Below are 27,612 nucleotides of genomic sequence, written 5' to 3' on the forward strand. Positions count from 1 at the left end.
AAATACAGCATAATTAGACTCTCTCTCATCTATATATGTGACAGGCTCCTTTCAAAAAACAAAAATAAAAACAAACAAACCTTGCACGGTACCACATACTACTGTTTACAAATTATCTGAGATCACCTTAGTATCCAAATACAGCATAATTAGACTCTCTCCCATCTATATATGTGACAGGCTCCTTTCAGAAAACAAAAACAAAAACAAACAAACCTTGCACGGTACCACACTACCAAGAACTAGTACTGATTAAATTAAAATCAGATCAAACACACTAAACAGCTTATTTCATATAATGACCACAAATATTCAAATCATCTGGTTTTTCCTTTTCTTTCGACCAATGCCATAAAACTTCAGGTACATGATTAAATTATTAATATGGAATCGAGCCGAAGGGCGGCAGGCCGGGCAGTACCATCCATATATATAATGTGTGCATGATCAAGATCATAATGTGCATGCCATCATATTGCATGTAGTACTTATGACACACGTACGGGATTTTACCGCACCACCGGGTCATAATTTATTTGTGCTACGAAACATATAATATCCCCAGGTAGCTAGCTGCTGGTAGCTAGTTTTAAGAATATTTCCCTGCAATTTCAAGGAGGAGGGAGCACAGCTCCTTTGGTTGCGAGAACATCACCATGTGATCGGAACCTGCTATTACCTTCACCTCCGGTGCTGGATTGTTCTCAATCATCCACCTTTGGAAATCCTCCTTGATCCCATTGTCTTTTTCACAAATGATGTAAACCCTAGGAACTTGTCCGTATTTCTCCCTGCTCAGTTTTGTTTCTTTTTGCAATGTTGAAGAATCCCCGAAGAGACGAAGAGGTCTCACCAACGACATTGCAAGCGTCAAATCCTAGTAATTAGTAATTTCATTGTGGGCAAAATAATTAGGAAATCTTGAGATCAACTTAATTAGCTAACTAGCTTACTTTTAATAATTAGAACATTAATTACTATTAACAAAAATTTTGTGTACATGAACTTATGAAAGTAGTTCAAGCATATCCACAAAGAGAAATGCTTTGACTACAAAAAAAAAAAAAGTCCTATAAAAGTAAACTCACAAATTAATACGGCATGATATTCTATGTTAAATTGTAAAATTACTTTTATTAGAAAATAAATCTAACATACGTATCATATAAAGTCATATTAATTTGTATACTTATTTTTATGGGATTTCTTTATAATTATAACATTTTTCATACACAAAATTCGAGTGTAAACATCATTAATATTCTGCGGATTGATTACAAAATTTATGCTTAAAAGAGTCTTGTTTCTTCAAAAAAAATTAAATAAATTAAATTAAATTAAATTAAAAAAAAAAAAAAGTAAATGGCTGTATTTACATATGCCCATGCACCTGTCTTGAAGTTTTCTTGATTATCAGGATAAAACGTGCGTGAAAATGCTGACAATGAATGAGAGAATTTATGTGTATATTGGGATATTGGAGCTTGTACCTCAGGTGGGGAGAGCTGGTAAAACTGGGTTGCCATGGAGTTGCGACCCCATAAAAGGGAGGTTGGAGGGTTGTTTTCCCCTTCATCGAACGTAAACTGGGTGTCCATATAAGAATCCAGTCTTCGGTTGAACTACATGTTTTCCCAAACATTAATGCAAAAGGACATTATAATTAAGTAGCTGTAAAATAGGCAAACATACATACGAATTCTAAAGATCTGGCTTTATCAGATCATAGGTGAATTTTATCTATAAATTAATATATATTTTAAAGCATGAATTTTTCAATATGTATATGATCTTGAGTCATTAGAATTAATTGCATGCACAAATTAGTATCTCACATGCCCAAAGTTCAATTCTTATGGTTTGATTTTGTTAACAATATCAAGCATGCAGCACCTCCCACAACAAAGAATCCGTCTGCTACACCACAAGCACTATCCTGCTCCACTAACAGTGCTGAGCCGAGTCTACAACAATAAAGAATAGTCTAGAAGAATTTTACACATACACGTGTCACTCTCTTATGCATTCTGTTATGCAAGAATATTCTTCACTTTGTGTATAAATACTCTACAGTGTACTGAACCAAATGAGTAAAGAAAATACAAAAGCAATTCTTTCCATTTTCGTATACTCTGTTTTCACATAGCTCGGTGAGACCCACGTCTAGAGCATTCCTATGGCTGATAGCTTCGAAACTCCACCTCCATCACCACCACCACCACCAACTCCACCTACACCGTCACCTCAATCTTTTATTCTTCCCCTTCCTTCCTCTTCTCATTTGGTCACTGTAAAACTTAGTCATGAAAATTACCTCTTGTGGAAGGCCCAGCTTATGCCTTACCTCAGAGGACAAAACCTATTTGGTTTTGTTGATGGAACCATAGATGCTCCCCACCCGTTTGTTGAAAACTCCACAAAACCCAACCCCGATTTTCTAATCTGGAAACAACAGGACCAAGCAATTATGAGTGTCCTTATTTCCTCTCTATCTGAAACTTTAATTGCTCATGTTTTAGATGCCACTACTTCTCGACAGATTTGGAACATTCTTGAAGATCTCTTTGCTGCTAAATCTCACGCCAGCATCATGCATGTGCAATATCAGCTAGCCACCCTCAAAATCACTGCATAAGGTTGGGAGAGAGAGAGAGAGAGAGAGAGAGAGAGAGAGAGAGAGAGAGAGAGAGAGAGAGAGAGAGAGATGGAAGTACCTCCTGCAATAGAGACTCTCTCAAGTCGGGACTAGGCATAAAGGCGGTGGCATACACTGCAACAGAGATTCTCTCAGGAAACTTTTCCATGGCAGCAGATATGCAGATACCTCCATAGCTGTGGCCGACAAGGACCACCTTTTCCTCCATTAACGGCGGAGACGCCATGAATTCCATCAAAGGCTCGATGTATTCCGAAAATGACTTTACTTCATGCACCTGCTTTGGGTGGATCCCAGAAGCAGCTAGGTCCAGGACTGTGACCTTATGACCCGAGGATTTCAACAAACTTGCCACCTTATACCAACACCATGCTCCATGACAGGCTCCATGTACAAGTACAAAGTGCTTCATCTCGCTCTTGTCCATCTCCACTTAGCTATCTTGCTACCCTTTTAGCTTTAGGACCGGAAGACCTTGCCGTTTTAGCTTTAGAAGACTTTATCTGGAATAAAGGAGTGGTGCTCCTAAACTCACCGAACAAGTTAAATTTTTTGTTTTAAATTTTTTTCATTCATTATTTTATATTTTTAAATATTTTTTTATAAATAAAAAAAATTTACAACACTATTAAAAAATCATAAATAAAAAAAAAAAAAAAAAAAAAACAGACACATTCAAGACACTACTTCGAGATCGGGTCCCAAAGTATTTTTGAATAATGAATAATGCTTAGCACAGTCATAGATTAAGTAAACATTATGTAATTGTTTTGAAAAAAAATAAGATCTATTATAAAAAAAATTAATTTTTTTTATATAAATTATATATTTATTTACTTTTTTTAAAATAATTATATGGCGTATTCACAACTATAATTATTATTTCTCGTTGATATATAATTGTAATTGGTACAATTTTATAGTTTAAAAAAATAAAAAAGATATTTTTATAATTTAAAAATAAAAAATAAAGACATAAATATATAAAAAATATGTAAAAATAATTACATATAAAATATTTGTTAAATATATACACACGTCAAGTAAAATCGAGCAAATACTAGGCCGAAGAAATTAACGAAAATGGACACGGGTTGGTGTAAGTTGACCCAGTTAAAATTTACTGTATTTTTATAATATAATTGTTGTCAAACATTTTTAGATATATCTTCATATATATTTTTTAAATATTACTAAAACATGAAATACAAAAAAAAAAAAAAAAAAAAAAAAATTACCGTGTGAATTTACCGATAGATACCAACGTCGTTCTTTTAAAAAAAAAAAGGAAAAACCAACGCGTCGGTAAGTTCACTTGCAATTCTATAAAGAAAGTGTCGGTTAGTTCACTTACACATCGATCTAAGAAAATCTTACTGGTCTCGCTATAGTGAACCGACAAACACGTCAGAGATGCTGTGTTTTGTGAGTTGGTCACTTACAAATCTACTGCCGGAGGTGGCCCTGGTCTTTCGTAAGAGAGAACCGTCAAACACGCCGAAGATGCTGAGTTTGAACTTACATGTGGAAGGGACGGAGGGAGGGAGGCCCACGCTCAGTTTTGTGTTTGTTTCTTTCTTTCTTTAATGAGTAGCGCTGTGCAGCGGTCGGGCTGCTTTTCTCATTTTAGCAGCCCTCCTATCAATGCATGACACGTAAGCAATTATAATTTAATTCAGGTAGACCTCACCACACACAAGCCGCTCTCCTCCATCAAAGATAGAAACCCACCTGCATTATTTTCATTTCAGATTTCTTGAGCTTTCCAAGCGAGGCATCTACGTTTATTCGAGCCAAGTATTTCACTTCACAAAATCGGATTCGTCATCATCACCATGGAACCTGTTGCTTGTTACGGGTAAGGCATTTGGGGACATTTTCGAACAATAAATCAGATGCGTTGAAGCCGAGTGAAGTTTATCTAAGTTTTGGGGTAGATTGGTTGGAGTCTGGAATTAGTCCACCTAGTCTGCACAATTTATAAAAACAGTTTTCTCCATTTGATTGCAGACAGTTTTTTCTTAAAATATTAGTGATTGTTGTGACAATGGAGATTTTAGAATCGAGTTGGGTAGCCGTCTGGGTCGGTAGAGAGAGAGATTATCGAGAGAGAGATGAGATCCGTCTGGGTAGCCGTCTGGGTCCGTAGAGAGAGAGAGATGAGATCCGTCTGGGTCCGTAGCCGTCAAGTGCCCAACTCAATCCGTCTGGATCAGTAGCCGTCTGCAGCCGTCTAGGTGAGACCTCAATCCTTGGGGAGGGAAGAAAATTAGGGAAGGAATGAGAACGAAGAGGGGGTCTCCTAATCGGGTGATCGGGTGAGAGGAGTTACACGGGAAATTTTTGTAATTGCCTACGTGTCGGGCATTGATAGGTGGGCTGTTAAAATGAGAAAAGCAGCCCGACCGCTGCGCAGCTTTTCTCTTCTTTAATTAGCATGTGACATGACATGCCAGGTCAGGTGGTAATTTTGTGTCGTTAAAATTGAGCAGCACAGTAATACGATTCAATCATTTTTTAATCAGTTCCTCTTCGCAACGAGTTGTTCTAGACAGAAGCCACTGTAGCAGTGCACACAATGCACTCACTACGTGGCTTCTTCCAGTAATTGTTCTTTTAAAAAAAAAAACAAAATGTCTGTTTGATCTCAGTTCATTTTCTCTTTCCCCATTTGAAATTTTTTCATTCGAATTTGCCCCGCGAAATACCTCCTCCCTTGCCCACGTCGTGTCACCTTCCTCTACCCAGAGCCACCCGACGACGCCGTCTCTCTATTCAGCACCACCCCCGAAGCTCATCCATCTGCCCAATGCTGCCTTTCCCCGCAAGCTCATTCAAAGCAAACCAGCCTCTCCCAGTATTTTCGCCGACACGAAGAAAGAAATGGAGATGTGAATGGTCCTCCTGTCTCGCCCTTAACTCTCTTTCTCTAACTCTCTGCTCTCGATTTCTTCGCCTTTGCTTTACTTGAATACCCTAATCTCAGTCTATCCAAATTTCTTATTTTCGTTGTCCGATCCCTAATTCTGAACTGCGATTTCAGGTACGACGCTTTCCCGATTTCTCTCTCTAACATATTTAACTCCTTTATTATAAATCGTATTTGATACTCCATCTCCATTTTCAAGTTCTCATTTTCCCTTATTTTCTCAGCTCCCAAATGCGGATAGTTTTTCATCAAAACTGCCTGTTATTTTTCTAGAGATTCATTGGTCTCTCTAGTATATTTATGCATAACAACCTCTTTAAATGATTTGAGTTATGTGCTATTGATTTTCTTTGATTTTGTATTTTATTGTTTGATCCTTCAGTTGAGTGTTGCATAATTTGGCGTTTTTCAATAATGATAGCTTGGGGGTTTTCATCCTTCTGGTTTTTATTTTTATTTTTTATTTTTAATTTTATATTCGTTGAGATAATATGGTATTTTTTCCTTCTTGTTTATCACAATGCTCACAAAAGAAATGAGTTTAATTTGTTTTTTTGTGCTTTTACTCTGTCATGTTATCATAGAATCCTCGTCTGTGTATTTTCTACTCACTGGCATAGATTTAGGACACCAGCTAAGACATTATTTTCCATATGGTAGTGGGAAAGGTTTATAAATGCCTGGAAATGTGAGATAATATGGTGGTTTAAAGAGCCAATTTAAGGGTTTAAAAACTCTTCTATTAATTTGTAAGCAATATGGGGCTGGGAAATGCGTGCTCTTTGGGTGTTGATGGGTTAATATAAACTTGCTAGTGCATGGGTGTTATGGGCGAGTTCTTTGAATATTCCTTTACCCTTGAAGCAATCGCAAAAAAAATATGGATTTATCTTAAGGGTATGTATAGAAATGGATTTATCTAATGTTGTGGAGGATGTCATTTGGATTGGAATAAATAATGAAAAGTCGTTTGGCAAAAAATAATGCATGTGAAGCAGAAACTTGTGGAGAGTAAAGATCAAATAGAGCCAAGCTCTACAAATACTAATTGTTCAGTCCCTGTTATTATTGAGCCTTTTTTTTATTTTTTATTTTTAATGATGCTACGATTGAAGAAGATGGTAATCAAAATGGCCCCTTAAGGTTTCCTTCCTTCTAAATTTGATGGGCTTATTTTATATCAGACTCTCTCTAAATTTTCTAAATTTGGTTCTTATCTCAGAAAACATTGTTGTTCTTTCACTTTGAGTTTTAAAGGTTCTAGAAGAGAATTTCTAGTATTCTATTGTTTACTATTCTCTTTTCTTCTCTTAATTAAAGAAATAATTGGAAAATAAAACAACAAGTACAAAAATGAGTAATAACTTTGGGGTTCTCGTACTATCCAAGATTGACAAAGATATATTTTTTCCCAGATTTTTATCTTCCTTCCTCTGGGGTGATTTTACATGGTATCATAACAAAGATTCTAAGTTCAAGTCATAACAAAGATGGAAGTTTAATCCATCCCTCATAAATTTTTCTCTGTTTTTTTTCTGCAGAAATAATGATGGAGATCGAAAATGGTATTGGATAGTACTCTGGACACTTGCAAAACTAAAGATCTATGGAAATAGTTGCAGCCAAATAGTGGCCATGGGAGTTGATTTTGTCTTTGTTGTTGTATTTATATACACTAAGTTAGAAAAGTATAATACTTTGTTGTTGTTGTTTTAGTTTGGAAACTGAACTCGTGTATTTCCTTTCATTCATGTATGTTGAGTTATTTAGACTAATGAATCTTTGTGAAGTAGGAAATCTGTTATGTGCTCCAGCCATTGTATTTTGGATTTTAATGAAATGAGGTGTTGCTTGGAAAGTACACTCTATTCTTATCATTATATGCAGCTTCTTGTGTCAAGTTGTGGAGATGTACTTGGTGTTAATTATGTAGATTTTAGACTTGGGATTTTGTGTGCAAACACTTGTTGTGTTGTGGAGATGCTGTAGTGTAGTTTGTGTAGATGATGTATAGCTTGGTAGCATTCACCATGTGTAGCTTGTGTATATGCTGATATCTCTCTGAAATTTAGACTCTGATGTACATAATTAGAAGACTATCAATTTCTACTATTTTGGTTTATGCCCAGCTCTACAACTTTTGTGTTTCTACAAGAATGATAAATTTTTAATTTTTAATGTCGTTAGGCACTTAGGTCTTGATGTTTTGGGAAAATTAGATGCAGGAATTTGAAAACTTTGGTCACCAGTTACTTGCCCAAGAACATTGGTATATTGTTTGCACCAATTTTACAGCTCTCAAGGACATGGAAGAGTGCTTTAATTTGTTTCGTCCCTTTTGTCCATTGTTCATTGTTATTTTGAGTAAGATCTAGCCTTGTAAGATCCCCAACATGTATGGCTTGGTAAGCTTGCAAATATTAAATATGCCAATAGCATCATAACTTTGATATAATTATCATGCTCAATAGACATTGTCAAATAATTTTATAATACCAATCAAACAAGATGGAACTAGAAATTGGATTCTCATTTGAGATTTTTCTCCATATAATAGAAATCAAAATTTTCTAACACACTAATCTAAAATTTATATATATATTATTAAAAGCAAAATCAGAATCGGGTCAAGTCTCAGTTTTCATTTGACATTTTTTTTTACATAATGGGAATCAAATTTTTCCAGCATATGATCTAGAACTTATATCAAAACAAGAAATGAAATGAAACAGGGACAATTAACGATCTCCCCAATCATTAGTTGACCAAAGAAACAAGAACAAGAAGGTAAGTTTAAATTTCTATTACAAAAGTAACCTTGGATTCAGATTAGATAAAAATCAAATGCAAGAGTCACATGTTAAGCATCCTCATGGATATAATCCAAGGGCAGGGCATGCAATTCTTTGAGGAGTCTTCTTGTAATATATGCAATTCTCCTCCCGAGTTTTGTAGTCTCCTCATGAGTTTTGTAGAGATGGTAAGAACATAGCAGAAAACATGAAATTCTTTGAGGAGTCTTCTTGTAATACATGCAATTCTTGTAGAGCAGAAAGAACATAGATCAACTTGTAGAGCAGTCTTCTTGACACTCACCACTCTATTAGTTTGCTCTCATTTTCTTGTCTGCATCTAAACTTCCATTCCATTGCTATCCCTAAGTGAAGAACAAAATAATTAGTGTTTGAAGGTGCATGATATGAGCATGTGGCACTACTTCTAAGTCAAGGTTTTGGACTTCAAATTTGTCTTAGTTACAAGATGGACAATTAAATGTTAATGTGGCTGTTTGTGTCACAAGAAAGGAAACTAAAAAAATTGTATTAATCATGCCACTTATTATACACACGAAGCAGGAATTTGCAGCTGCAAACTATACAGAAAGAGAATGGGAACAAGTAAGTAAAAAAGGTGAGATACATTCCTAATATGCAACATGAACTACTAGGAAGGAAATGTTAATTTTCCATTAATTTAACAATTTTTTTACAAGCAGGAAACCCAAATTAATTAAAAACACAAAATATCCTTCAACTATAGGATCTTTTCTAATTGAAAGGTTCTAATATATTTATATATCCTTCTGAAATGTAATTAAATGTAGTGTGGCCCAATTGCAATCATTATATGCATTTAAATGCACGATTATTCATTGCAAGGAATATGTACCCAGTACCTCATAGCTTGCATCTCAGAAATAATTTAACAAAAGAAAAGACGGAAATATATATATATATTGCTGAGAGAAAAGATGGAAATAGTTACTCTAGGTTTGAGAAGAAACTCTCTAAGAAATCTTAGGTGGCAAGATTGGCAATGGAGAATGTGAATAAGGAAATTCTTCTGGTCATCAACCAAGAACACATGAACCAATATTGAAAGTGGTGAGATATGCATCACCCAAATGTCATGATAGCCACGCTCAAGTCTCTTTGATTGTTCTTTGTGAATCACCAAATTGATCGACTATATGTTGGAAATGTAAAAATGTTCCTTATTCGTACTCGAGTCCTAAATAATTGGAAAAAAAAAAACCCAAATAATTTTTACACCATGAAAAGCAAAATAGTTAGCAGTTGATCTAAACCTTAGAGATAAAATCAGAGGAATAAATACACAGAAGCCTAGAAATGTATTCATAAACCCTAGCATCACTGAGAAACAATGAGTAAGAAGGGGTTACCTCTCCAGTAGATATCTGGATGTAGTTTCGTAGTGTCTGGACTCATATCGTTGTGGAAAGATGAAGGGTCACATGATTGAGATGGGGGAAATCACATCGGGGGAAAAATCACAATGTAAGGGAATGAAGGGAGGGGGAAATCACAATGCACGTGAGGGGACTGAGAGAATCACATAGAAGAAGAAGAAAAAGGTCTCGCCGTCGAGAACATATTTCGTGATTGAGAAGCAGAAGACTAGAGAACTTAGGGTTTTCGAAATCGTCAGGGGATTTTTTGCGATTCATAGAGGAGAAGAAGAAGGTTCAGGGTTTTGTGAGGAAAGTTGAGGGATTTACAGTGAAGAAGTTGGATTAGAAACTTGAGGGGATTGAAGGTTGAAACCAAGAAGCAGGTTGGGGTTTCCTTCGAAGCACACTTTCGAATTCGCGAGGGGACTAAGGGCTTCGGGGAGAGCGGGGGCTGAGGTAAGGAACCGGTTCTTTGTTAGTGAACCCGGTCTACACGTAATGTGTGCAATGGCTTCACCCAAATAGTGGCTTCAGCGAAGAATATTTCCTTCGCAACGGTCGGTCTGAAGTTGTGTGTTTAACAGTCCCCAATCAACATAAGACACGTATGAGATCTTACACAAAATAGAAAATACTTGATCTCAACTGATTAAAACTCTCTTAGAAAGAACTTCAATTTCTCCCAGACCATCTCTCTTCCCCCACGCTGATGGCCTTCTATGCATATGCCGCTCAGATTATTTTTGATCCAGCACCACATTCTTAGTTTCTTACCACACATTCATTTCGTCCCATTGGTTCTTCTACACCTTCCTGGCCATCATGGTCTTATAGTCAAACCCCTGAGGACTAAAAGAACTTATAGGCTATAACTGAACAAAACCAACCAAAAGAAACTCGTTGATTTCGGGGATCTCATTGTACTTGTAGTAAAGGAAGACGCCATACTGGTCTTGACCTTGGTCTTCGGCTTGGGTCTTCGCCATTGCTAGGTTTTGTATGGGGTTCCTTTTGAGTTGCAGATGATTCTGGTTGGGGTAGAAGGTGGGAGTGGAGCTATTCTAGACTCATTGAGCTGAATATCATTTTTTATGGGCTTTTTCTTGCCCCTTTTCTATTTAGCAAAATTAAAATAAAAAAAAATCAAAATTTAGAATCCATGGAGCAGCAACAGAGGGGAGCAGCAACGAAAGTTATCTATGGTGAACAACGAACGACAATGGCAATGGCTAACGAAGAGGAGGAACAAAGTAGGTGCAGATCTAACTCAATGTTTTCAATGATCGGTTTCGACCGGTGTGAGCCTTGGTGGAAGAGGGAGAGAAGGAGGCTTCAATGGAAGAGAGAGAGGAGGAAGGTTTTCCCGAAGGTGGATTTTCACAGAATGAAAAATGGAAGATTCGGTGTAGACAGGTTCATGGAATGAGAAGTGGAAGAGCTACATGGTAAAATGTAATTTGAGGGCTGTTATTTGAGCTTCAACAGATGGACCGGCTATAAGATATTCTCTTTTTTAATTATACAGTTTTAATTTATCAATCTATTTATTATAATCTTTTAAAATTTTCATACAAAATACGTTACATATATGCGTAAGTTTTTTTATAATAAAGTATAGGATAAGATCAGTTTAATAAAATGGTCATTCAAATACATGATATCAATATAAATTTTAAGTAAATGTGCAAGTCACGAACCTAAACGTGATCTACCAAAATATGCTAATATATTATCAACGATCACCCTTGTGGTTATATGATTTAGGATCGATATACAACCTTACACATAGGTTAAGCATATTGGTCAATCAAATATGTCACAAATGTATACATGAATTATCATAATTTTAAATTCTCAGCCAGAAATGTTTTATAAAAATCTTATATTTATTATATTTACGTTATTGTTGATTTTTTACTGAATATTTGACTTGTTTTAATTTTATTTCATATTTTTAACCACGTTGAACCACGGGGGGGAGGGGGCGCGTTGACAAATACGTAAAATGGTCCATGAGGTCTCGGCTCTCAGCCAAGGCCACGATTTATTCCCTCCACAATGGATAATTTCCGTGTTAAACAAAGTGTGACGAAATTACTCAGATAGTGAGACGGAAGCCATGGGAGTAAGACTCTCTTGCTCTCACTTGGCTCTTGATACCATAAAGAAGATTGCATAGAAGGTGTTTGTGAAAAAAAGTGTCGCACCCAGTGAGAGCACATTGAGAGTCTTTCAATATAGGTACGTTACGTAGGTTATTTACAGAGTGTATTGAACGCGACAAAGAGGGATTTTTGGGATACAATCAGAGGAGGGGAGTATGGGGCTCAGTGTGAAATTGCCATATTTGGACTTTGTGGCCGTTGGGCATATATGGATGGTTGCTGGTTTTAGAGTTGCCATATATAAATTTTTCTAGACGTTGGACAAGGTTCTTTGTGTATCTTCAATAGTACTGTGATCTGGAAGCCATATTAAAAGCTAGATGCTCTAGATATTTGCATCAAAGGAGATACTGTTTTGAAGTTTTAGTTAGTTATCTGGTTTTGATTACCTGAAAGCAGCTTATTAAACATCTTATGTAAATGTACAGAATGTTTCATTAATGACAATGACGAAAGAAGGCCTGAATTTTCTTCATCCCCTTTTTTTCTCTCTCCGCAATTTCTCTTCCCCAATTCCATTTTTCACATGGTACCACAGAAAATCTGAGCTCCTCTCCTTAATCTCTGTCTTTGTTTTTCCTCCACTGATCTCATTTTTCCTTCAGACTGTATTGTTTGCTGTTCTGTATGGAAAAGTATCCTCTCTGTTTTGGGTGGGTTGGTATGAAAAGTATAATGGGAGGACCCCAGCAAATGAACGTCTGGACAAAGAGTTTTTGGCTCTCTGGAACAAAGTTTTGAAATCCGTTCCGGAGATTATTACGGTTGAGGCACTGGAACGGAATATTTCGATACCGGTACGTTTCGGTGTACCGCTTCGAGATTAATTATATAGTATATATAAATATTTATATGTATATATAAACTAACAATTAATAAAATAAATACATATATATATAATATATATATATATGTGTGTGATATGTATATGTGTATATATATAGAAGAATTAAAGATTTATAAAATGAATATATATTGAAAAAAATCACAAACTTGAGTTCACTTTTAAGGGATAGACAGATTATTAAAAATAACAATACTTTTAGTACACGGAAAAGGGTATTTGAATTTTAAAAGTATAATTTTATTCATTATTTTTCAACTTATTTACAAGAAAGCTTTTTTTTTTTTTTTTCGGACCGGAATTACTATTTCGGCCGGAATTCCGGCCGGAATTGACCGGAATGGCCGGAATTTGACCCGGAACGGAATAGATACCTATCCCATTCTGGTCACTGTTCCGGCACGAAAAATTCCGACCATTCCGACCGGAACAGAACGGATTTTAAAACATTGCTCTGGACACTCGGTACATTGTGTGTCAGTGATGTCACCATTTACATAAACTACCACACGCATGCTTTTTGATCATTTGGTTTGTAAGAAAAATCAACTCCATTAGCTCACGTGTGAAACTCTTCATTTCATACAAGATATTATAGTCCATTCAATTATTGAAACTGCATCCATGTTTGCGTTTTTTCTTTTTGGGGATGGAAAGCATAAGGCGACACAAGCACGTGAATCGTTGGACACTCTGTTCGCCTCGTTTGGAAGCGGCAATGCTTTTTACCGTCAATTTCTTTCGGCCACAAGTTCTTGTCCTCCACTCTCTATCAACTATGCCCAATTGAGGTACGCCCGTCACTTCCTCCTTCTCATCTCTATGTTACACAAATGAGAAATGCTATTTTTCACCTTGAATTTTGTCATTTTCAGTGATTTATGTTGTGTGTATGTTACATTTTAGGTGGGTTTTTATTTTAATGATTAATTAATGAAACCATTTAAAATATATCACATCCATCAAGTGATATGACTGGAGAAAATAAATTAAGGACAGAGAATAGCATTACCCTAAACAAATTCACACCCTCACCTGTGCGACGATGGATTCACTTACCCCATTCACATTCATGACACAGATCGGTCTAATTGCATCACAAATTGTTGGAAGAATTTTGGGATTCTTTCTTTTCATAAGTAGTGTAATTGGGTTGTGATTGTGGAAAGATCTTGAACTTGCCAAGACTTTAACAAGGCCAAGTTCACTGTTTATTGAGGACTTGTCCAAGGCAAAGAATTTCTCAAACCAGGGATATGAGTCGGTTCCACGAGTTCACGTTATTTGTGTCGAGGATCTAGCAATACCTGTTGAAATTCAGAGATGGATGATTCAAAACAGTGGGGTAAAAGACGCGATGGAGATTGAGGGTGTTGATCACATGGCAATGCTTTCAAAGCCGAAGAAACTGTACGATTGTCTCCTGCAGATAGCATCTAAATACACTTAAAATTATGCCCTGTTTTAACTAAGAATAATTCTATTTGAAGACATTTATACCATATCATTCACATTACATTATTTTATTTGATTTATAAGAGAAATTTTAAAACTTGAATCTTATAAATCAAATTAAATCTTATAACTTCAAATGAAGTTTCACATTATGATATAATATATCATTTGTAATTTTCGGATAGACTACTGTTTCTAGCAGCTTGCCGGCTTGATCTGGATTACCATCTTTCTCTTTCTCATGAACTAGCACTATCTGAATTAAAACCAGATCAAACACACCAAAACAGCTTTGAAATATGTAATTAATGACACACAATCATGAGATACGTATAAAACTTATAAGTACATCTGTACATGATTAATATGGGGGCCCAAGGGCAGCAGTACCATCAATACATGATCAAGATAATGTGCATGCCATCATATTGTAGTACTGATCATGACACACGGGATATTACCGTACCACCGGGTCTAATTTATTTGTGCTAAGAAACAAATATCGCAAGGTAGCTAGCTAGCTGCAAGTAGCAAGATTTAAGAATATTTCTCTGCAATTTCAAGGAGGTAGGAGCACAGCTCCTTCGGTTGCGAGAACATCACCATGTGATCGGAACCGGCTAGTACCTTCACCTCCGGTTCTGGATTGTTCTCAATCATCCACCTTTGGAAATCCTCCTTCATAATATTGTCTTTTTTACAAATGATGTAAACTCTAGGAACTTGTCCGTATTTCTCCCTGCTCAGATTTGCTTCTTTTTGCAATGTTGAAGAATCCCGGAAGAGACGAATAGGTCTCACCAATGACATTGCAAGCGTCAAATCCTAGTAATTAGTAATTTCGTTGTGGGCAAAATAATTAGGAAATCTTGAGATCAACTTAATTAGCTAATTACTAGCTTACTTTGAATAATCAGAACATTAATTACTATTAACAAAAATTTTGTGTACAACTAATAGTGAAAGTATTTCAAGCATATTATCATATATAACCACAAAACTCATCATGTAAACATTATTAATATTTTGTCGATTGATTATAAGATTTAGAAAAATTTTATTTATAAGTTGGTGTGGATGACAAAACTCGTAAAGAGTTACGGCATAATTTGATTTGAAAGAAAAATTTTAATATTTGAATCTTACAAATCAAATCTTACCATTTAAGTAATCATGTTAATGACATACTCTACATATCCATTTGAGAAGTTTTCTGGATTATCTGGATAAAACGTATTTGAAAATGCTGACAATGAATGAGGGAATTTATGTGTACCTCAGGTGGGGAGAGTTGGTAAAACTGTGATGCCATGACGTTTGGACCCCATAAAAGGGAGGTAGGAGGGTTGTTTTCCCCTTCATCGAATGTAAATTGCGCGTCCATATAAGAATCCAGTCTTCGGTTGAACTACATATTTTCCAAACCATGCAAGAAGACATTATAAGTAGCTGTGAAATAGGTAAACCTACGTACGAATTCTAAAGATCTGGCTTTATCGGATCATAGGTGAATTATATATATAAATTAATATATATTTAAGCATGAATTTTTCGATATCTATCTGATCATGAGTCATTAGAATTAGCATCTCACATGCCCATCATGTTCAAATCTTTCGATTCGATTTTGATCCAAAATATGAATGAAAATATATGACCGACTCAAAAAATAAATATATATAACCAACAGATCAGATAAAATTACATTAATTTATAAAATTATTTTTATATAATCATTATAGGACTGCTTACAAAAATTATTCAAAGGAAAATCAATTTTTACAAAAAGAGATCAGAATTTTTTGTTTTTGTCTTTTTGCCGATATGTCTTTGAAAGTATATTAGCACGTAACAAAGAAAGAAAGAGCCATCAAAATCATTTCACCATCAATATATAAACGACAAGCTAAAGCCAGGATGTACAAAGAAAAGAAAATCCAAGTCTATCACGCGTGAAGAAAAACTCCACTCGATGATCATGATCATTTTTGCTTCTACTATATATACTATATATAGAGGGGATCCCCACAAGAATAATCTACGGTCTGCAGACAATCCCGATCAGTCACAATCACTGCATAAGGTTGAGAGAGAGAGAGAGAGAGAGAGAGAGAGAGAGAGAGATGGAAATACTACTTCTTCGCCTAGCGTCAAGATACTCAAGTCGGGACCTAGCATAACGGCGGTGGCATACACTGCAACAGAGACTCTCTCAGGAAACTTCTCCATGGCAACAGATATGCAGAGACCTCCATTGCTGTGGCCGACAAGGACCACCTTTTCCTCCGTTAATGCCGGAGATGCCATGAATTCCATCAAAGGCTCGAGGTATTCCGAAAGTGACTTTACTTCATGCAACTGTTTTGGGTGGATCCCAGAAGCAGCTAGGTCCAGGACTGTGACCTTATGACCTGCGGATTTCAACAAACTTGCCACCTTATACCAACACCATGCTCCATGGCACGCTCCATGCACAAGCACAAAGTGCTTGCTCTCGCTCTTATCCATCTCCACTTAGCTATCTAGCTACTCTTGCCGTTTTAGCTGTAAGAGGACCTTGCTTGTAACACTCAATTTTATATACACATACACGTAAAAGACAAAATAAATAAATAAAAGCGAGCAAATATGTGGCCAAAGAAATCAATGAAAATGACAGACATGGGTTGGTGTAGATTAACCCAGATTCATGAATATTGTTCGCATAAATATGTGGCCAAAGAGCCGTGTACGACTGGTGATATGAGTTTGAGACATGCAGATTTCGACATACTTTGGACCTTGTGGCTTGTACCAACACCATGATGCTGCATGGACGAGTGCTTGATCTCGCTCTTCCCCACGATCAGCCTATTCTTGCCGTTTTAGGAATATGATTTGTATAATCTTTAATTAGAAAATGTCGAACAAATACCATGATGATGTCTTTAATAGGCGGGTGGGTGGTCTTTTGCCACTTGACAGCTTTCTTAATTTCTAAGACCCAAGCCAAGCCCCGAGTACTTGCAATGGGCTTTGCCTACAAAAACTGTGCTCCAGAACCCCATCTGACTGTCAAAAACACAATATAATTAAAAGATTTTACAGCCGAATAATCTTGTTAGCATCAAGACGACTTGTTAACTTACGTGGCTTATCTGACCCTAAACCATATATGCATGCATATGGCTCTTATCTATAGATAATGGATATGGTACTGTCATTTGTTTGTTATAAAATATTTTGAGTAATGTTAGATACAGTCATAAATTATGCAAGCATCGTACAATTTTTAAAAAAAAAAATAAAGTCCCCCATTTGAAAAAGAATTGATAAAAAGTTTAAGAGTGGATAAACAGATTATTGAATATATATTCTAATATCTCGACAAATGCAGTGAAACTTTTGGGCTATGAATCCACATTCACATCCACAATCATTTTACCCCAAGATTTTTACCCTACAATGTTACAGTAACACAAAGATCCCCCAGCCAGCATCTCCCTGCCATCTTTGGAAACACACAGGATTAATGGAGAACCGGGAGGTCATGACACAGCACATTTGATCTGCTAATTTGATTTTGCTCAATTGAGAGAGATCTTTGCAGAAACACTGAACTGTAGCTACCTTCTACCAGTTCGAGACTTTGGTTTTGATGATTTCTGCAAAAACATAGGATATGTGGAAAAAGTCATTAATAGAGGAATACCGTTCTCTTAGGAAATCAATCATATCATATAAAGCTGGGCTGATGACAGATGGTATTAGCTCTGCAGCAAACAGTACTAGAAAACGATTGCATGACTTAAAAACTAAATTCAAGTTCACTGTTCTTTCAAGTTGATGTTTGTTGCTCTTCTTACCACTTAACTGATCTTCAGTTCGACCAAAAATAAAATTGATCAATTTATTTGTAACGACCAACATTTCTAAGGTTCTTTAAGCAGAAAGTAGAATATCGATTAAACTCCTCCAGAAACATTAAAAACAAAACTGGAAAAATTTACTCACTGATGCAGCCCCAAAGCTGGCCCCAGAACCTGTTGCAGCACCTGGGAAGAAGTGAGAATAAATTAGGCAATTATGAGAAATTAGAAACAAAATAAAATTTAAAAAAAAAAAAAAAACATGTAAAATAAATCTTGATGATGTCAACATTAAGATCTTTATGATTTGATTTGAAAACTGTCAAAGGATGTGAATCAGATAAGTACAGTGCAACTTCTCAAACTATACTCTGATAATCAACCCAAGCAAGATTGTAAACTGTAACTAACCCATAATAATCTTATCAATGGACCATGAATTATTCTTATGTAGAACAAAAAATGATAAGGTACCTGAAGCAAATGGTGATGAAAATAGTGAACCTCCAGAGGGAGTGGTAGAACCAAAAGCTGGAGCGGTACTCGTAAATAAAGAGGGAGTAGAAGCAGACCCGAATAAAGATCCTGACGAAGCACCAAAAAGGGATGTCTGTGGAGTAGCACCAGATGATCCGAATAGAGAGGATACTGGAGCAGAAGTGGTTGGTGTCGCAAACAGAGAAGATGAAACAGGGGAAGGGGCAGAAGTAGGTGTGCCAAAAAGTGACAACCCACTCCCTGATGACGCCAATGTGGTCGCGGCAGATGTCTGTTGGGAAGTTGATGTCCCATAAGTCCCGGAGCTGGCAAGCAACCCTGCAACTTGTGTTGATGGTAGTGAATTTTTAGGCAAATGCAAAGTTGGATGTACTCTCTTAGCAGCAGCTTCCTGTCTTGCTGTTTCACGCCTATCAGCTTCAAGAAAGGGATCATTCCCATAGCCTCGGCGGCGCTGATCAGCAAGATAAGCTCCTTTCATGGATTCAATATACTGATGAATACTCTCCACCTAAGGAATGCATTGCAATACATTTGTTATTAATCATAAGAATTAATTTTTTTATATAAGTAACAATAATAACAAAATATTAGGAAATAGCAAACTGATCCATTTTGTATGTGCCAGAGCATGGTTTTCTGCTACCTTTTCTTTGGGAGGGGGATGGGTAAGAAGGGAGGATTGGAATTGGGACCAAGTATATGATATGTTGAAATGACACATGAGAACCAACTCCAATAAGTAAATAAGGACAATATATTACCTAAATTTAACATTTAAGTGATATAGGTTACGTAGGTAGAGTCTTAATGTTCTTTTTCCAGAGGAAAAATGGGGCAACTGCTTGTAGGAAACTCCAGTTGCTTTCAAGTCAGTATCATCATTAATACCTAATAATAGATAGCATGAAAGGTATGTAGCCAACCTCTATTTCAAAAGTAGGCCTATACGAAAAATATATTTGCTGATGTACCTTAGCAGCCACGTGAAGAAAAAAGTCGTGCACATTTGACATGACTTTCGGAAGAGATTGTAACAATGAGTATCCAAGATTGAAAGAGTTCTTGTCAGAACCTAAGAGGAGAAGCTGCTCTAATTCTTCAATCCATTGGCGGCACTCACCAAGATACTTCTCAAATCTGGCAACTGTTTGCTGTAAAAAGGGGGATGGTTTTCTTGGAACCCCACTGTAGAAATCAAAAACTGGCACTATAGCAGTTGCTGTCATTTGACCACTCATACCAGATGTTGCTGCCGCTCCTGGAGCTTGTGATGGTGCAATGACATTTGAAGCACCTCCGGTATTTGGATGAAGGAACCTTGGGCGTAGCATCATGAAAGAACGAATTGCAACCTCTGTGTTCCGTAACATATCTTTCACAACAGCCATCAGCTCCTGCAGCACGGCTTTCTGTCGTTCCATGGCAGTGCTAACTCCCCCAAGCTCCTGACAAATAACATGAGTAATATATCTCATCCCATATATTCAGAGTCAAAAAACACATGAAGCACTGTAAAAGTAACAAGTACTGCAGTAGAAAGGTCTTATTATACATAAGGTCTTGATAATGCTAGAGTTTAAAAGGAGTTTCCTTTCTTTTTTTATTATTTTCTTCTTATTTTTCCTACAACACTAGGTTTCATGATCAAATTTGCTCTGGATTAATTAACACTTAAAAGGTCTTTGATTGAAACTAAAGAAGACTTGGGAATGTTGTATTTTCCAAAGCAATTTCCTTCACTTGTAACGAACTCATAAGACTTGGTTATTAGTTTCCATTTGTTGAAGCTTTTTTTTTTATGACGGGGGAACAAACCCATGGCAGAGCCCTTAGGACTCACCCATGGAACCTAAACCCCCGAGGAGACTAGCACAGCAACCCACCACCATGGCCTCCCACTTATATCGAAGTTTGATCCCAGGGTGAATCGAACCTATGACATAGGGCTCATGCACACAAGTTCGCCCTTACCACTTGGGCTACCCACAGGTGGGTTCCATTTGTTGAACCTTCTTGTCTTGCACATGAAAGTATGTAACGTCTTCCCAGCTAAGGCCAAATTTCATTTCCTGGAATGTGTAGAATGGGATGGGTTTCCCATTGCGGGCCATCTACTTTCCAAACTTCCTATAACCATTACCGCGTTTGGATGCAATAAGACTCATCAGGGGAAACCCCCAACAGCTACCACCATATAGATGCCACCACCGCTTCCACCCATCACAAGCATATCAATTTTCATACCCTATCAATTACCAAATGGCCTCAATCAGCTTATCGTATGGGTATTTGTTATTCAATCATGCTCACCATGCTTGAATAAGGCTGACGCGTGGTGGTTGAGTGCTGCTGTTTAAGGGAGGGTAATATAGCTGGCTCTTTGAGAGCCAAAGTGAAGTTGGGCAGCTTTAATACTGGCACTACTGTGTATGGTAGGTGGTCGCATATCGAGAAATGACACTGGCTGGAAAGCAGTGTCAATAGTTCAGAGAGAGAGCGAGAGAGAGAGAGTAGGTAGGAGAGTTTGACACTGATATTTATATAAAGTGGCAATGAAAAAAAATACAAGTCCGAAGTCGGGGTTCAGTGAAAACAATGAGATGTCATAGGCTAAAATAAAAGGGATCGAATCAAAGAGCAGACCTGAACAATTCGGCTTGCATCAGGCTCGAATGCATCATTGCAAACTGAAGAATCATAAAGACGAGTACACTGATCCAGCCTCTGGCTCTCATCTCTATACTCCAATATCCGCTCCCTATACAATCAATACTTAAGCAACTCAAAGCTCGTACAATACCATTATACCCAAAATCGACTAACTATAGCAACTACAAAGACAATCAAAAGTGAACCATATTTACATTTTGCCACTTGAAATAAATTTACAAATTTGAATAAAAAAAAAAAAACTCGGATTAAGGAACTCAAATCAAACAAAAAGCCACATTTTCAAGTGAAAATCTGCAGTGAAGTGAACAAAATTTAAATTAATTTCATTTTTTGCAGAAATTTTTCAGTGTCACAAGTTCATTTTAACGCTTACATAATGAATGTATCAGAAAATAAATCAAGAATTTGAACCGAAGATTTCTCCATTTTGAAACACAAGAAACTGGAATTTTCTACTACATCCAGCTAATGCAGCAATTCAAATTAATTGAACCGAAACTTGACAACACAACAAGTGGAAAAGACTCCAAATTTTCTTTCCTTTGGGTCCTTTTTCCCACCACCTCTCAGCAACCAACCCATAATATTTAGGTAATATTAGTGTATAAGATTATTTTTAATCTTCTTGATCACATGTATGCACGTGCACAATAGTTAAGGAATTACACACTGTAAATATAAATACTCTGTTTTTTTACTTTTCTGATGAAATATACACAGTTTTCATTCTCCCAAGTCTTCTATAGCTTTTCTCTCATCATGGTATCAGATGAAAATAAACCCTAACCCTACGGTTTCATTTTCTCAGTGCCGTTCATCATGCCTGACGATTCTGATAACTCTTCCGCCGCTTCTCACCGTCCATCGGAGGATTACTCCAATCCTTTCTATCTTCAGCATGGTGATCATCCAGGTGCGATTCTCGTTTCTCAACCTCTTAATGGAGACAATTACTTAACATGGAACCGATCCATGTCTATGGCCCTTATTTCCAAAAATAAGCTTTGCTTTGTGAATGGTGCTCTGCCACCACCTCCAATCTCTGATCCGATGCACAATGCATGGATTAGATGTAACACAGTTGTTCTCTCATGGCTGCTTAATGCCATGTCGAAGGAGATAGCTGCCTCGGTTATATACATTGATTCTGCCGAGGAGATGTGGAATGATCTGAAGGAAAGGTTTGCTCAAAGCAACCAACCTCGTATTTTTCAGATCCGAAAGAATATTGCATCTTTGACTCAAGAAACTGCTTCTGTAAGTTCTTATTTTACCCGTTTGAAAGGTTGCTGGGAAGAAATGGTTCATTTTCGCCCCATGCCTCCATGTACCTGTGGAGCTATAAAGAAAATTGTTGATTTCCAACAAGAAGACTATGTTCTGCAGTTCTTGATGGGTCTCAATGAGACATATGCACACCTACGGAGTCAGATTTTACTGTCTGATCCGTTTCCCCCAATTAATAAAGTTTTTTCTCTTGTTTTGCAAGAGGAAAAACAGAGAGAAATTGTTACTGAGTCTTTACCTTCCAATGAATCTGTTGCTATGCTTTCTAATCGTGATTCTACTCATGATTCTAGCTGTGGATCTACTGGATTTCATGGATCTCGAAATGGCAAGACCTTTGTTTCTCGGAAGGATCGGCCCTACTGTACACACTGTGGTTTATCAGGGCATACTATTGATAAATGCTACAAGATTCATGGATATCCACCAGGATACAAACCAAAATCTCGAAATCCTACTGCTAACCAGGCCACTGCTAGCCAATCTGTTTCTAATTCAGTTTTAACTCCAAATTTTCCATTCTCTCAAGAGCAATGTCAACAGCTATTTACATTTCTTCAAACTCAAACTAATATTTCCTCTGTGAATCAAGCAGGTACAGTTTCTGCACAATCTAATTCATCTGTACCTTCTACTTCATCCGCTCCTCCATTTTCAGGTATCTCTATTAATCTTTCTTCCATTGCTTCTAAAAATAATAGAGATGTCTTTCACAATCAATCTTGGATCCTTGACTCTGGTGCAACCGATCACATGATTGGTTCTTTAGCACTTTTTTCTTCCATTCAGTCTTCTGTAAATATTTCAGTGAAATTACCTAATGGTTCATATACTCAAGTCACACATATGGGAACAGTTAGACTCTCTGACTCATTTGTTCTAACTAATGTCTTATATGTTCCAGATTTTACCTTCAATCTCATTTCAGTGAGTAAACTAGTCTCACAACTATCATGTTTTCTCTTATTCTTACATGATTTTTGTTATATTCAGGACCTATCCAATTGGAGGACGATTGGAGTAGCTAAACGCTCACAAGGATTATATCATTTACTGCAAGTACCAGGCACTAGTTCTGTTTCTTGTAAATCTGTTTCAGTTGATTCATTTTCTTGTTGTAATCTTGCTACAGACAGTTATACTCTTTGGCATAATCGTCTTGGACATATATCTGTTTCTAGAATAAATGATATAGCTTCTGATTTGTCCAATTTTACATCTCCTCATAATACTCATTGTGACATTTGTCCCCTTGACAAACAAAAACGGCTTCCTTTTCCCTTAAGCACATCTACTTCTAAATCTGTGTTTGAAATCATTCACTGTGATGTATGGGGTCCTTTTTCTATACCCTCTTATAATGGCTTCAAATATTTTTTAACAATAGTTGATGACTTTAGTAGGTGTACTTGGATATACCTACTCAAAACCAAATCTGAAACTCGCTCTTACATACAATCTTTCTTTTCTTTTGTTGAGACTCAGTTTAATTCTAAAATAAAAACTGTTCGTACTGATAATGCTTTAGAATTTGATATGAAGTCTTTCTTTGCCAACAAAGGAGTTATACATCAACTCAGTTGTGTATATACTCCCCAACAAAATGCTATTGTTGAAAGAAAACATCAGCATATCTTAAATGTTGCTCGAGCTCTCAGATTTCAGTCTCATATTCCCTTAAATTTCTGGAGCGATTGTGTTTTAACTGCAGTCTACCTTATAAACCGAATTCCAACACCTGTTCTTTCAAATAAATCACCATATGAAATGTTGTTTTCTGCCAAGCCTCAATATAACCATCTTAAAGTTTTTGGATGTCTTTGTTATGCCTCCATTCTTGGTGGTTCATCTACAAAATTTTCACCCCGTGCACAAGCTTGTGTTTTTCTTGGTTATCCAGCTGGCATAAAAGGGTATAAACTTTATAATATCCATACTCACAAAATTCTCATTTCTAGAGATGTTATTTTTCATGAGAACATATTTCCTTTCAAGACTACTCCTCCATCTTATGATACACTCTCTCCTTCCTTTTCTTCACATAACCTTGTCTTACCAGCTCCACTATCTGATGCTACCCTCAATTCTTCATCACATACTCCTTCTCCCTTACCCCATAATTCTGACACATCAGAAAATTCTCCTGCTCCTATACCAACAAGAAAATCTACAAGAAACAGAAGACCTCCTGATTACTTGCAACACTATCATTGTTCCTTGATTTGTAATAATGAAGTTACTTCATCTCCTCTGGTTGATGGTTCTTCTAACTCAGGTACACCATATCCTATCTCTTCATACTTATCATATTCCAAATTGTCTCCTTCATACCAACATTTCTGTTGTTCTGTTGATTCTTTCTATGAACCTAAATTTTTCCATCAAGCTGTTAAATTTCCTCATTGGAGGGATGCAATGTTAGCTGAAATCACTGCTCTTGAAGCTAATAAAACTTGGGTTTTAACTGAATTACCTCCTGGCAAGCAGCCCATTGGTTGTAAATGGGTTTACAAGTGCAAGTTGAAATCTGATGGCACTCTAGAGAGATATAAGGCTCGGTTAGTTGCAAAAGGTTACACTCAACGTGAGGGCATTGATTATTTTGACACTTTTTCTCCTGTTGCCAAGCTTACTACTGTTCGTTGTTTTCTTGCTTTGGATGCCATTCATAATTGGGAATTACATCAACTCGATGTAAATAATGCTTTTCTTCATGGACACCTGGATGAAGAAGTCTATATGAAATTACCACTTGGTTTTTCTAATCCTGGAGACAATCGGGTATGCAAGCTTCTTAAGTCTTTGTATGGCTTAAAACAAGCATCTCGTCAGTGGTTCTCTAAATTTTCTACTACCTTGATTGCTTATGGTTTTAATCAGTCTAAATCTGATTATTCTTTATTCACCAAGCATTCTGGTAATTCTTTTATGGCACTTCTGGTATATGTTGATGATATCGTCATTGCTTCTAACAATTCACAATCTGTTGCTGACCTTAAGGATTTTCTGCACTTGCATTTTAAGTTGAAAGATTTGGGAACCTTGAGGTATTTTTTGGGTCTTGAAGTGGCCAGATCTGTGAAAGGTATTTCCCTTTCTCAAAGGAAATACGCCCTTGAAATTGTATCTGATTCTGGTGTTTTAGCTGGTAAACCTGCTACTTCTCCTATGGATCAGAATCTGAGGTTGTCCAAAACTGAATCTGCTGGCTCTTTACTTGCTGATCCAGCATCTTACAGAAGGTTAATTGGTCGTTTGCTTTATTTGACACTCACTCGTCCTGACCTTTCTTTTTCTGTCAATACTTTGAGCCAGTTTATGGACCAACCACGACAACTACATTATGATGCTGCTCTTAAAGTAGTCAGATACGTTAAAGCCACTGCTGGTCAAGGCCTGTTCTTCCCTAGTTCATCTTCTCTACAGCTGAAGGGATTTTGTGACTCTGATTGGGCTACATGCCCGGACTCCCGCAGATCTGTTACTGGTTTCTGCATTTTTGTTGGTGACTCATTGATTTCCTGGAAGTCTAAGAAGCAAGTCACGGTCTCAAGATCATCTGCTGAAGCTGAATACCGTTCTATGGCTTCTACTTGCTGTGAACTAAAATGGCTTATTGCCTTGTTTGCTGATTTTGGAATTACTTTTTCTTCACCATCTGTACTATATTGTGATAGCCAAGCAGCTCTACATATTGCTGCTAATCCTGTTTTTCACGAAAGAACTAAACACATTGAGATAGATTGTCATCTAGTTAGAGATATGATTCAGGCTGGAACTATAGTTACCTTACATGTATCCTCTGAACATCAATTAGGTGATTTTTTTACTAAACCTTTAGGGACAGATCGTTTTCATGTTCTCCTTAGCAAGCTGGGTGTAATTAATATATACACTCCAGCTTGAGGGGGGCTATTAGTGTATAAGATTATTTTTAATCTTCTTGATCACATGTATGCACGTGCACAATAGTTAAGGTATTACACACTGTAAATATAAATACTCTGTTTTTTAACTTTTCTGATGAAATATACACAGTTTTCATTCTCCCGAGTCTTCTATAGCTTTTCTCTCATCAGGCAAAGCTTGCAAGGACTTCGAAAAAAATCAAAGAGCTACAAAAAGAAGGTAAAAGGAAAACATACTCGATCTGAAGGAGAATTTTCTGGGACTCAGGATGAAGATCCGACCACTTGGTACCATAATTCGCCGGAGTTTTATCGTTAGTGAACAGAAACAAATGCTGCTGTTGCTGCTGCTGCTGCTGCTGCTGCTGAAACTGTTGCTGCTGCTGTTGTTGCTGCTGCGGTGGTTGGAAGAGTTGCAATTGTTGTTGCTGTTGCTGTTGCTGTTGTTGCGGGAAAAAAGGACTGCTCTGCTGAAAAGTTTGAGCTTGAGGCTGAAACAGCTGCTGCTGTTGTTGTGGCTGCGGAGTAGAAAACATCGAAAACGCCATTGCGTTTTCTCTGTTTTTGTTTCTTCAATGAGGACAGTGTTCTCTGGGTTTCGATTTCCTCGTTAAAGCTATAACACCAAAAACCCTAGAGAGATATGGAGGGTAAAGACCCGCGCTTGGTATCTTTTTTGCGAATTTTATTGGAAATGGCACTGAGCTGGAAGCAATTTGCGTTTTAGTCCTCTGTACAAGTCTTTTTTGTCAATCAGTCCCCGGTTTTTGAAGTTTATGGCCCAATGGGTTTAGCCCCCAAACCTTTATATTCGGCTCAAGCCGATGCGAGTGGCAGGCAGAGATATTTGGGCTGGCCTATTAAAATCATAGCCCATTTACCTTTCACTATCATTTCTATTAAAATCAGTTTTGTTACGTACAAGTAAAGTTATGTACTAATATATGTATCAATATTGATTTCTTTATATTCAAAATTTAAATTGATACTATTTTTAATAAAATTTATTTTTTTATCAATCATATTAAATTAGTGTATATATTAGTATACAGCTGTGCTTGTAACTAGATTTTTAATAGCCTAACGAATCATATTAATATGAAAAATTCTACTCAACATTACTATATTACATACCACACATAATTTTTTACTTT

At 36.8% G+C, this 27,612-nt stretch overlaps 3 protein-coding genes across 6 annotated transcripts; all 3 read right to left on the reverse strand.

The window, feature by feature from the left end:
* Positions 1 to 270: 270 nt before the first annotated feature.
* On the reverse strand, positions 271 to 3,175 carry LOC122306399 (methylesterase 10-like). 2 transcript variants are annotated; one of them, XM_043118828.1, is made up of 3 exons: positions 2,715 to 3,169; positions 1,491 to 1,622; positions 271 to 877 (listed from the first exon to the last, which is right to left on the reverse strand). In XM_043118828.1, exons 1-3 carry the CDS (start codon positions 3,081 to 3,083, stop codon positions 590 to 592), a joined length of 789 nt encoding a protein of 262 aa, XP_042974762.1. In that variant the 5' UTR covers positions 3,084 to 3,169; the 3' UTR covers positions 271 to 589. The 2 variants fall into 2 exon arrangements, with proteins under 2 accessions (XP_042974762.1, XP_042974765.1); XM_043118831.1 differs by lacking the exon at positions 1,491 to 1,622 and having other exon boundaries at positions 2,715 to 3,175.
* An 11,341-nt stretch (positions 3,176 to 14,516) lies between these two features.
* On the reverse strand, positions 14,517 to 17,190 carry LOC122306390 (esterase PIR7B-like). Of its 3 annotated transcripts, XM_043118821.1 has the most exons (4): positions 17,015 to 17,190; positions 16,375 to 16,785; positions 15,518 to 15,649; positions 14,517 to 15,066 (listed from the first exon to the last, which is right to left on the reverse strand). In XM_043118821.1, exons 2-4 carry the CDS (start codon positions 16,747 to 16,749, stop codon positions 14,779 to 14,781), a joined length of 795 nt encoding a protein of 264 aa, XP_042974755.1. In that variant the 5' UTR covers positions 16,750 to 16,785; positions 17,015 to 17,190; the 3' UTR covers positions 14,517 to 14,778. The 3 variants fall into 3 exon arrangements, with proteins under 3 accessions (XP_042974755.1, XP_042974752.1, XP_042974758.1); XM_043118818.1 differs by lacking the exon at positions 17,015 to 17,190 and having other exon boundaries at positions 16,375 to 16,921; XM_043118824.1 differs by lacking the exon at positions 17,015 to 17,190 and having other exon boundaries at positions 16,378 to 16,901.
* Positions 17,191 to 17,549: 359 nt separating this feature from the next.
* LOC122306387 (nuclear pore complex protein NUP58) lies at positions 17,550 to 27,133 on the reverse strand. The gene is made up of 6 exons (XM_043118815.1): positions 26,696 to 27,133; positions 21,234 to 21,348; positions 19,562 to 20,035; positions 18,564 to 19,098; positions 18,235 to 18,275; positions 17,550 to 17,885 (listed from the first exon to the last, which is right to left on the reverse strand). Exons 1-6 carry the CDS (start codon positions 27,004 to 27,006, stop codon positions 17,847 to 17,849), a joined length of 1,515 nt encoding a protein of 504 aa, XP_042974749.1. The 5' UTR covers positions 27,007 to 27,133; the 3' UTR covers positions 17,550 to 17,846.
* Between the last annotated feature and the right edge of the window lie 479 nt (positions 27,134 to 27,612).

This window comes from Carya illinoinensis, chromosome 1 (assembly GCF_018687715.1).
Source record: "Carya illinoinensis cultivar Pawnee chromosome 1, C.illinoinensisPawnee_v1, whole genome shotgun sequence".
Classification (NCBI taxonomy): Eukaryota; Viridiplantae; Streptophyta; class Magnoliopsida; order Fagales; family Juglandaceae; genus Carya; species Carya illinoinensis.

Excerpts from the sequence above, each read along its gene's own strand:
- LOC122306387 (XM_043118815.1), bottom strand. The coding sequence starts at position 27,006 with ATGGCGTTTTCGATGTTTTCTACTCCGCAGCCACAACAACAGCAGCAG. Across the intron at positions 21,349-26,695 it reads AAAATTCTCCTTCAGATCGA|GGAGCGGATATTGGAGTATA; the intron begins GTATGTTTTCCT and ends TTGATTGTATAG. Across the intron at positions 17,886-18,234 it reads CCAGCTTTGGGGCTGCATCA|AAATCATCAAAACCAAAGTC; the intron begins GTGAGTAAATTT and ends ATGTTTTTGCAG.
- LOC122306390 (XM_043118821.1), bottom strand. The coding sequence starts at position 16,749 with ATGGATAAGAGCGAGAGCAAGCACTTTGTGCTTGTGCATGGAGCGTGC. Across the intron at positions 15,650-16,374 it reads TGACGCTAGGCGAAGAAGTA|TTCAACCGAAGACTGGATTC; the intron begins GTATTTCCATCT and ends GAAAATATGTAG. Across the intron at positions 15,067-15,517 it reads ACCAACTCTCCCCACCTGAG|GATTTGACGCTTGCAATGTC; the intron begins GTACACATAAAT and ends ACTAATTACTAG.
- LOC122306399 (XM_043118828.1), bottom strand. The coding sequence starts at position 3,083 with ATGGACAAGAGCGAGATGAAGCACTTTGTACTTGTACATGGAGCCTGT. Across the intron at positions 1,623-2,714 it reads GAGAGTCTCTATTGCAGGAG|TTCAACCGAAGACTGGATTC; the intron begins GTACTTCCATCT and ends GAAAACATGTAG. Across the intron at positions 878-1,490 it reads ACCAGCTCTCCCCACCTGAG|GATTTGACGCTTGCAATGTC; the intron begins GTACAAGCTCCA and ends ACTAATTACTAG.